Source organism: Nerophis ophidion, linkage group LG07 (genome assembly GCF_033978795.1).
Source record: "Nerophis ophidion isolate RoL-2023_Sa linkage group LG07, RoL_Noph_v1.0, whole genome shotgun sequence".
In the NCBI taxonomy this organism is placed as follows: domain Eukaryota; kingdom Metazoa; phylum Chordata; class Actinopteri; order Syngnathiformes; family Syngnathidae; genus Nerophis; species Nerophis ophidion.
Genome location: NC_084617.1, coordinates 13140001 through 13151016, shown reverse-complemented (window position 1 = coordinate 13151016; position 11016 = coordinate 13140001). Strand labels below are relative to the sequence as shown.

General features: G+C 35.8%; 2 protein-coding genes across 2 annotated transcripts in view; one reads left to right on the top strand and one right to left on the bottom strand.

Moving 5' to 3' along the window:
• Window positions 1–9438, bottom strand: part of fmnl1a (formin-like 1a) — a 21871-nt gene extending 12433 nt beyond the window's left edge. The window contains exons 1-7 of the mRNA XM_061905368.1: window positions 8800–9438; window positions 5805–5888; window positions 3496–3582; window positions 3323–3393; window positions 934–1017; window positions 687–857; window positions 505–613 (exon numbers count right to left, since the gene is read on the bottom strand). Coding sequence (XP_061761352.1) covers window positions 505–613; window positions 687–857; window positions 934–1017; window positions 3323–3393; window positions 3496–3582; window positions 5805–5888; window positions 8800–8985 — 792 coding nt within the window. The 5' untranslated portion in view covers window positions 8986–9438. The remainder of the gene's footprint in view (window positions 1–504; window positions 614–686; window positions 858–933; window positions 1018–3322; window positions 3394–3495; window positions 3583–5804; window positions 5889–8799) is intronic.
• mlx (MAX dimerization protein MLX) overlaps window positions 9309–11016 on the top strand; it is a 20355-nt gene continuing 18647 nt past the window's right edge. Inside the window, exon 1 of the mRNA XM_061905369.1 lies at window positions 9309–9765. Coding sequence (XP_061761353.1) covers window positions 9727–9765 — 39 coding nt within the window. The 5' untranslated portion in view covers window positions 9309–9726. The remainder of the gene's footprint in view (window positions 9766–11016) is intronic.

The window sequence follows — 11016 nt, the reverse complement described above, 5'->3', positions numbered from 1 at the left end:
ATATATATAACATTCCTTAGCCTATGTCTGTATTAATTTGTTACTCTCTTTCAGCATGTCCTTTCCTCCTACTGTGTGGTGCAACACAAACCCTCCCCTAATAATGTGGAAATTATCATTGTTTTAGTAACATAATTTCTTTCCGGCATTCCTTAGTGTGCGTCTGCCTAATTTTTTCCACTGTCTTCCTGCCCATTCTCCCCGTCCTTTCTCTTCTCTGCGGGGCAACACAAGCACTGCCCCAAGTAATGTGGAAACCACATGATAAAAAATTATCAATAATAACAAAAGCATACTATTTTTTCGTATTTCCTGAATGTGCGTTCACGTTCATTTGTTCCACTGTCTTCCTGCCGGCTCTCCCCGTCCTTTCAACACAAGCCTTTCCACGTAATGTTTGAATTATGTAATTAGCCGTCCGCCCCAAACTACTATCAAAATGTTTGGTAATGCTTAACCTGTGTTTTCTGCCTAGCAACAAGAGGGCGTGGAGGTGTGTGCTACCTGGTAGTTCATGATGGCTCGCAAACACATAATGCACACGTGCACGTCATCTCTCTGGCCGTGCAAGTGAGATTTCTTCAGCATCTTGTTCCCCAGAGTGGAGCTGATCCTGTCGGCATGACAACAACCTCAGTACCACGCCCCCAAAACGTCTCCCCGCAGCAGGTGTGCAACCAGCTCACCTCACTGTGAGCGCTCGCGCGGCCCGGCTCATCCCGTGAGAGTGCGAGCCGGTGGTGGTGGTGGTGGTCGTCATGTTGGTGGTCTTGGTCAGGTCTTCGATGGACCTCCCATTGACGGGTCTTGTCCGCTCATGCAGGGTGCCGCCATTCTCGCTGGTGTCCACGTCGAACCTGTGGGAGAACGGCAAGAGTGTGTGCCGGCGACCGCCGTTGAGGGATGGACACGTTGCTTACTGCTGCTACTCACGAGGCGTCGCTCTGGGCTTGGGAAAGGTACTCCACCAACACGTCCAGACCTTTGTTTTGATCATTGAGAAACTCCTGAGCCCAACTACAAACACAACACACACACTCATGAGAAGTAGTATTTAGTCAAGTAGAATATTATGTTTATTATGTGTTGCATCCATCCATTTTCTACCGCTTGTCCCGTTCGGGGTCGCTGGAGCCTATCTCAGCTATAATCAGGCGGAAGGCGGTGTACACCCTGGACAAGTCGCCACCTCATCGCAGGTTTATTATGTGTTATACAGTGGGGCAAAAACGTATTTAGTCAGCCAGCGATTGTGCAAGTTCTCCCACTTAAAATGATGACCGAGGTCTGTAATTTTCATCATAGGTACACTTCAACTGTGATAGACAGAATGAGGAAAAAAAATCCAGGAATTCACATTGTAGGAATTTTAAAGAGTTTATTTTTAAATTATGGTGGAAAATAAGTATTCGGTCAACCATTCAAAGCTCTCACTGATGGAAGGAGGTTTTAACTCAAAATCTCACGATACATGGCCCCATTCAGGCTTTCCCCTGACAGTTTGTCTGTTTTAGTTTTTTTTCCTCTGCATTTGTCTGTCTCCTCTGTGTGTTTAGTATTTCCTGTCCTTAGTTCCTGTCTAGTGCTCTTATTTTGTCAGCTTCCTGTCCTGTTCCCTGAGTGTTGTGTTCCTCCTCAGCTGCGGCTGATTGGCACCTGGCCACACCTGTTGCCAATCAGCCTGCTCCTATTTGTACCTGCTTTGTCTTGTGTCAGTGGCTGGATCATTGTATTGTCATTTGGACTTGTCATGGCCATATATTGCTCTTGTCGTGTCTTTGATTCTTTTCAGCTATTATCTGTCATGCTACATTTTGTCCTGGTCGTCGTGGCGGTAAGCTGTTCTTTTTAGCCATTAGTTATTTCCAGTTTTTCTGTTTGTTATCCTCTAGCTTCCATGCTAACGTTCCTTTTTGTTTCTTGTTAGCTTCTATGCTAAAGGCCTTTTGTTTATTATCCGCCCACGTGCGCGCTTTTGGTTTGAACCCTTTGTTTGATTTTGTCTTCATATCTTTATTAAATCATGTTTGCTCACTCCATACCTGCCTCCATCTCTGCATCTTGGGGTTCGACAACAAATACCCTTGACAGCCCCATTCATTCTTTCCTTAACACGGATCAATCGTCCTGTCCCCTTAGCAGAAAAACAGCCCCAAAGCATGATGTTTCCACCCCCATGCTTCACAGTAGGTACGGTGTTCTTGGGACTCAACTCCGTATTCTTCTTCCTCCAAACACGACGAGTTGAGTTTATACCAAAAAGTTCTATTTTGGTTTCATCTGACCATATGACATTCTCCCAATCCTCTGCTGTATCATCCATGTATCCATTTTGGTATAAACTCAACTTGTTGTGTTTGGAGGAAGAAGAATACTGAGTTACATCCCAAGAACACCATACCTACTGTGAAGCATGGGGGTGGAAACATCATGCTTTGGAGCTGTTTTTCTGCTAAGGGGACAGGACGATTGATCCGTGTTAAGGAAAGAATAAATGGGGCCATGTATCGTGAGATTTTGAGCCAAAACCTCCTTCCATCAGTGAGAGCTTTGAATGGTTGACCAAATACTTATTTTCCACCATAATTTACAAATAAATTCTTCAAAATTCCTACAATGTGATTTTTTTTTTCACATTCTGTCTCTCACAGTTGAAGTCTACCTATGATGAAAATTACAGACCTCTGTCATCATTTTAAGTGGAAAAACTTGCACAATCGGTGGCTGACTACTTTTTGGCCCCACTGTATATTACAAAACCCAAAACTAGTGAAGTTGGCACGTTGTGTAAATGGTAAATAAAAACAGAATACATCCATCCATTCATTTTCCACCGCTTGTCCCGTTCGGGGTCGCTGGAGCCTATCTCAGCTGCATTCGGGCGGAAGGCGGAGTACACCCTGGACAAGTCGCCACCTCATCGCAGAGAGACAACATTCACACTCACATTCACACACTATTATGCTAATTATAATGACAACAATAATAATCTTGATAAGAAAAATAAGAATCATAATAATAATGATAAATATGGCGAAATAGTTGCTTTGGTTCACAACTATATGTATATATGTGCATTTTGTATCGTTATTTTTGTTCAATTTCAGTATTTTTCTGACATGATAATGACGTGATTGAAAGTAGTGCAGCAGTGACATCTAGTGGACAGATTGGTGAATTACATTGCATATTAAAAGAAACATGAAAAAGACAAGAAAGAAACAGCAACTCTATACAAATACTACATTTACATTTAACAGTTAAATACTTCACCACATGAACAGGGATTAGATCAGATATTGAAACGATGTCGCTTTCTCACCCAATGTGGTTTGTGCGGAGGGAGATCTCCAAATCTTTGAGGACCTTTGTGGCATCTTGGACTCTTTTCTTCTGAAGAGGAACCGACGCAAATGTTACATACACACACACAAACACACACACACACATAACAATGATAGATGACATTATGATGATGATGTTGCGTTCACTGACCCTGCGGGCCACCACCACTTGATCCTGGTAGAAGTTCCTGATCTTTGCAGGGTAGGTAGAAGGGGGGCTTTTCACTTGGAAACGCTCCTGGGGAGTAGGGCGGGATAGTGTGAGTCTGAAACATCCATCCATTTCTACCGCTCACTTCATCACAAAATATCACATACTGTATCCATCACACATTTGTTGCCATGCCGACGCTTTGAAGTTTCCGCACTCTGCTCTTAACCACATGTTGTGTTATGAGTAAGCGTGGGATGCAGCCTTTGCCAGATCATGCATTTTAAAAAACGAATAAATTGCAATATATGTTGACTATATCAAATTAAAACTACGTACAAGGAATACGATTGGAAGTGTATTAAATATGGTAAAGTTAAATGTATTTGTGTTGATTCATTTAAATAAATTGTGCCAGATCACAGACGAGCTCCAATAAATTTGAATAAATTCAATATATACAATATAATTTGAAAGAATTATAAAATGTATTACATTTAATAAAATATAACTAAGTTAAACCTGGTTACAAACAAGCACCTATTCAATTTAAAATGACATAAAATACACAATGAAATATATTTACAATAGAATTAAAATACAATAAAATGTATTACATTTATTAAAATGCAAGGACAATGAACTTGATCACAGACAAGCTCACATTCAAATTAAAATGTGATAAAATACAATAAAAAATGTAATAAATATAATCAAATGTATTACATTTAGCATTTATTGAAATCATACTAGATCACAGATGATCTTCCATTAAAATGTAAATTAAATCCAGTAAAATGTAATATTTAGATCTAATTAAATACATAAGATAAAATATATTACATTTAATATTTTAAAAGGTGCATAATCTTAATTATACATGATTACAGGTCAAATTAGGTAGATTCAATACAACTGAAATGTAATAGTTACATACGAAAAAAATGTATTACATCCAATATTTTAAATAAATAAGACCTAATCACAGACCAATTCCAATTAATAGAATAAATAAAGTACAATTAAGATGTAATCATTTAGTGAAATAAAATGTATTACTCTGAATAGTCTTTTAAATTAATCATACCTGACCAGAGACAAAATAAATACATAAAATATAAATAAGATGTAATGACTAAATTTAATCAAATAAACAATATTACATTTAATCATATATAATTACATCATACCAAAAAAGCTCTTATTAAAATTAAATAAATGCAATCTTATAAATATAATTAAATATAATAAACTGTAATTTATTAAACAATACCTTAATTAAAATAAATAAAATATTGTAAATAAGTATTTAAAATATGTAATAAGATTTATTAACTACATTTTAAAAAATAAAAAATATTTCATTTAATCATATTTTAATTATATCATACCTGATAACAAACAAGCTCTCATTAAAATTAAATAAATAAAATCTTAAAAATATAATTAAATAAATATAATAAATTGTAATTTATTTAAAAATACCTTAATCAAAATAAATAAGATATTGTAAATAAGCATCATGTAAAATAAATACTAAGATTTAATAACTAAATTTAAATAAAGAAATAATATTACTTTTAATCATATTTTAATTATATCATACCTGATAACAAACAAGCTCTCATTAAAATTAAGTAAATAAAATCTTATGAATATAATTAAATACATATAATAAATTTCAATTTATTTAACAATACCTTAATTCAAATAAATACAATATTGTAAATAGGTATCATTTAGAATATATAATAAATTGTATTATATTTAATAATACCTTAATGAAATAATAAAATCGTATAAATATAATTGAATAAATATAAAATGGTATTATATTTAATAATACCTTAATTAAAATAAATAAAATATTGTAAATAAGTATAGTTTAAAATATATATAATTGTTCTATATTTAATAATACCTTATTGAAATAAATAAAATCTTATGAATAAATAAATATAATTGAATAAAAATAATTAATTGTATTATATTTAATAACACCTTGATTAAAATAAAATATTGTAAATAAGTATCATTTAAAATATATAATACCTTTTATTATATTTGAAAATACCTTAATGAAATAGATAAAATCTTATAAATAAAATTTAATAAATATTTTTTTTTAATTATATTTAATAATACTTTAATTAAAATAAATAACATATTGTATTGTAAATAAGTATCATTTGAAATATATAATAAAATGTATTATATTTAATACCTTGATTAAATAAATAAAATCTTATAAATAAATATAATTAAATAAATATAATAAATTGTATTATATTTAATAACACCTTAATTACCTGATCACAGACAAGCTCCCATTTTTTGTCATTGTCGTATTGACTCAACAGCTGCAGTTTATCAGGTGGAAGGTTCATGTAGCTCTGAAAGACAGTAACATTTTATTATTATTATATTCATGTCATCATTACTTCATAAGTAGACTGTGGAAACAGGTAGAGCTCAGTGCACTTTCTTTATGACAAAAATGTTTTACCAGGCTTTTATGATCTCACATTATAAATGGAAAACAAAGCTGGCCCGCTTTGATTTTTTTTGTCCAATAACGAAAGTGAGCACATTTTCCCCTTCATCATGTCAATTTATTGTGATGATCCAAACTTTGACTTTGAGGCAAAGACTTAAAGTTCACATCAAGGCCTCCACACCTTGAGAAAAAAAAAAAAGAAGAAAAAAAAAAAGCACAAAAAGAAGCAAGAGAGGAAATAACTTTTCTCGGGGCGTCGTTGCTGTGGTTTGGTGGTTCAACGTTTGCCGTGGCATCCCATAATGATCTGTGTAGAATCACCTTAGAAACAATGAGCGTGCGGTGGTTGAGTTTGATCAACTTGGAACAGAAAGTGAGGTCATACTCCACTGCCAGGACACGGGAAGAAAAACAACTAAATACAAATAAAGTATTCAATTATTTGATTTTTTAAAATATATTATTAATGATTTAATAAAGCCCTAAAAAAAATTAAAATGTTTTAAAGATCAATTTTACATGACAGAAAATGCTTACCAAAGTACAAAAGTACTGTGAAGTAAGGTCATACTTCACTGCCAGGACACGGGACGAAAAACGACTAAATACAAATAAAGTATTAATTTATGAGATAATTTATTAAGATATATTATCAAAAAATATATAAATAAATCCAAAAGGGTTTCATATTTTTTTAAAGATCAATTTTATATGACAGAAAATGCTTACAAAAGTACAAATGTACTAAGCAAGTGAGGTCATATTTGAGTGCCGGAGCGATGAAATGTAAATAAATACAAATTAAGTATTATTATAATATTTAATTAAAAACATAAGTATTAAATTAAAAATATAAGTATTAAATTAAATACAGCTGAATTTTTTTTTTTAATATATTTTTAGATTTTTCAAAGATGTACAAAAGTACAAATGTACTGAGCAAGTGAGGTCAGCCGGAGCGATGAAATGTAAGTAAATACAAATTAAGTATGATTATAATATTTAATTAAAAATATAAGTATTAAATTAAATACAGCTGAATTTTTTTTTTTTTTTAAATATGTTTTTACATTTTTCAAAGATGTACAAAAATACAAATGTACTGAGCAAGTGAGGTCATATTTGACTGCCGGAGCGATGAAATGTAAGTAAATACAAATTAAGTATTATTATAATATTTAATTAAAAATATAAGTATTAATTAAATACAGCTGAATTTTTTTTTTAAATATATTTTTACATTTTTCAAAGATGTACAAATGTACAACTGTACTGAGCAAATGAGGGAAAACAAATTAAGTATTAAATTATAATATTTTATATTAAAATGTTATATTTTTTATGTATTCAAATATATTGAAATATTTCATATTTATTTTATTTGATAATATATTTGAATAAATGACCCCTTTTTGAATAAGCTGTAGAAAATGGATGGATAGAAATGTATTATGATTAAATAAATAAATGTGAAATGTTTTAATAAATAAAAATATAAAATTTTAATATTAGATATTTTAAATATATTTTATTAAATATTTTATACATTACAATATTACACATTTAATTTATTTATAATATATTTGAATAAATATATTATATATTTGAATAAATATATTATTAAACAAAATAAATGGGATATATTTTAATATATTAAAATATACAATTTTGATGTAAAATATTATGATTTAATACTTAATTTGTATTCAGTTAGTACGTTTTCCCTCATTTGTACTTTTGAACATCATATTTTTTAAAAAAATCAGCTGTATTCAATGTATTACTTATATTTTTAATGATTTATTCAAATATATTATGATTAAATTAAATACATGTCTATCTGTGTTGGCCCTGCGATGAGGTGGTGACTTGTCCAGGGTGTAGCCCGCCTTCAGCCCGATTGTAGCTGAGATAGGCACCAGCACCCCCCGCGACCTCAAAGGGAATAAGCGGTAGGAAATGGATGGACATGTGAAATATATATTTTTTTAATTTAATGTTTTTTAAAGATCAGTTTTATATTACATTAAAATGCTAACAAATGTAAAGTGAAGCTGTTTTGATATAAAATATAAAGCCGTGGCCAATCTTTGTGTCGCATTTGAACATTCCTGTAAAAAAATAGTATAATAACGAACATAAAAACACATGCTTTGAAGATACCTGACATGCTTTACGTCTTCACCCTTTTAGCTACGGGCTGTTTATAGTCAAGATGATTGATTGATTGATTGATTGATTGATTGACTGAAACTTTTATTAGTAGATTGCAGAGTTCCGTACAATTGACCACTAAATGGTAACTTTTTCAACTTGTTTAAGTACGGGTCCACGTTAATCAATTCATGAGAGACTTGATATTTAAATTATCGGTCGTACACGTTCCATTTCCTGTTCTATGGTTACCATCACGCTTTTTGTTAAGACGCTCACTGAGCTGGTGACATTCCAGGCCCCCGTATACCTGATTACAACACACCATTTTATTTGGGTTTTATATCCGTGATTGGCTGCGAGAGGTCACATGGTTCCTTTTCCAATGTACTAAATTATCAAATATGCTGTTTGTACAAGATAAGTGTACATAATGAATAATCGTGTTGTTTATGAAGACGTGAAGTGTTGAAAGACCGTAGCTTTCCGGTCTTATGGTCTGTGGCGGGATGCATTGCCACACTTCCTCTCGTCGCTCGTCGCTCTTTTTTTCCGTATTCATTGTGTAATTATTCACTTAAGTTGACGTTTTGGTAAAAGTTTGAGAAAGTGTCTGTAAAGTTTTGAAAAAAAAAAAGTTGCCTTGCACTCACCAGGACCACGTTGAAGCGCTCCTCCAGCTCCCCCTCGGGGGGCATGGGAAGCTTGGGGGTGGACGGCTGCTTCTTCTGCAGCGTCGGTGGTGTCGGCTCGCTCATCCCCGATGAGGCCGAGCTCCTGGCCGAGCGACCGTCTGATGTCTCCTGCTGCTCGGCGGCCCCCGTGGCAGCATTCCCCATCACTAATCTCCACAAGTAATCCAGGAGAAAAGCCGTGCACAAGCGCCTTGTTTTGAAGAAATCAGTCGCATACCAGAGCGAGCAAGGCGAGCGCGAGGAGGCCCCTAAATGAGGCCCGCCGACGCCGGGAGGAAGTGCATCAGGCAGGTGCAAGGGCGGCAAGATGACAGGCCCGTCTAAGACAAACACCCCAAGAACACGAGCAGAAAAGAAAACCACACCAGCAGAAAAAGCAGAAGAGCGACTTCCTGTCGGGTAGAGAACACGGGTTTAGGCGAAAAGAGTCAAAGTGCTTGGGTGCAAGCGAGGACGGAGGAGGGGGTGAAGGTCTGAGGTTCAGGTTCAGTTAAATGACAATAAAACCAACACAATTCCACAGTTAGACCACTTAAACTGGGATTTGGCCTTTAACCTTTGCCTTTATAACAGCCAGGTGATCCAAGCGGCACATCAGCGACACTCAGTGTTCAAAGTTGGCTACTGCATCCTGAGCTGCGACATTCGAGGGCTCCCGGAGAGAATAAGACGCTTCAGTTAAAACGCTTCGCGGCGATGAACAAGAGCAACCGGCGACCTATAAGCAAAAGCGCGTAACATACAGCACTATAAAATACTGTCTCCCGAATGGAGGTCGTACTTGTCGCTTTGGTCAGTTTGACTTTCTGACGGCGCTCGTCGGCGGAGTTGTCACTTTTACAAAGGCGCACCCGAACGCAGCAGTGGGCTCGCTCATTTCCCAAGATGGCGGACACGACGACGTCGCCGGAGGACCACAGGAAGGTAAAAAGTCCAGCCTTGTGATCGTAGCCAAACATCACCTTTTGTCGTTTTTAATTGACCAACACGTCTCTTGTGACATCAGCGACACCCGGCGACGGTGCGTGCCAAACTTATTTTGCCGGCACTGTCAGTTAGTTTGGCTTTGTTTTTTGTTGTTTGAACGCCGGTCGCTTTGGAGGCACAGCTTGTTATTATGAAGGTTCAATGGCCGTCAACTGTCACTTTTTTTTATGTTAAATGGCTTTTATTTAGGAGCTTGACAACAGTTGTTCTGTTTTAAAGTACATCTGTCTAATCTTAAAAGTACCTTAAATAGTTTATCTTCAATTTCGACTCTTTAAAATTCAAAATTCAACCGAAAAAAAAGAGAAAAAATAGCTCATTCGAATCTTTTAGAAAAAAATAATTTATGGAACATCATTAGTAATTTTTCCTGATTAAGATTAATTTTAGAATTTTGATGACATGTTTTAAATAGGTTAAAATCCAACCTGCATTTTGTTAGAATAAATAACAAATGCTGGCAGTAAGTCGAACACATTTCCAGTGATGGTTGGACTCCGCCAAGCCTGTCCTTTTGTCACCGATTCTGTTCATAAATTTTACGGACAGAATTTCTAGGCGCAGCCAAGGCGTTGAGGGGTTCCTGTTTGGTGGCCACGGGATTAGGTCTCTGCTTTTTGCAGATGATGTAGTCCTGATGGCTTCATCTGGCCGGGATCTTCAGCTCTCACTGGATTGGTTCGCAGCCGAGTGTGAAGCGACCGGAATGAGAATCAGCACCTCCAAGTCCGAGTCCATGGTTCTCGCCCGGAAAAGGGTGGAGTGCGATCTCCGGGTTGGGGAGGAGACCCTGCCCCAAGTGGAGGAGTTCAAGTACCTAGGAGTCTTGTTCACGACTGGGGGAAGAGTGGATCGTGAGATCGACAGGCGGATCGGTGCGGCGTCTTCAGTAATGCGGACGTTGTATCGATCCGTTGTGGTGAAGAAGGAGCTGAGCCGGAAGGCAAAGCTCTCAATTTACCGGTCGATCTACGTTCCCACCCTCACCTATGGTCATGAGCTTTGGGTCATGACCGAAAGGATAAGATCACGGGTACAAGCGGCCGAAATGAGTTTCCTCCGCCGGGTGGCGGGACTCTCCCTTAGAGATAGGGTGAGAAGCTCTGCCATCCGGGAGGAGCTCAACGTAAAGCCGCTGCTCCTCCACATCGAGAGGAGCCAGATGAGGTGGTTCGGGCATCTGGTCAG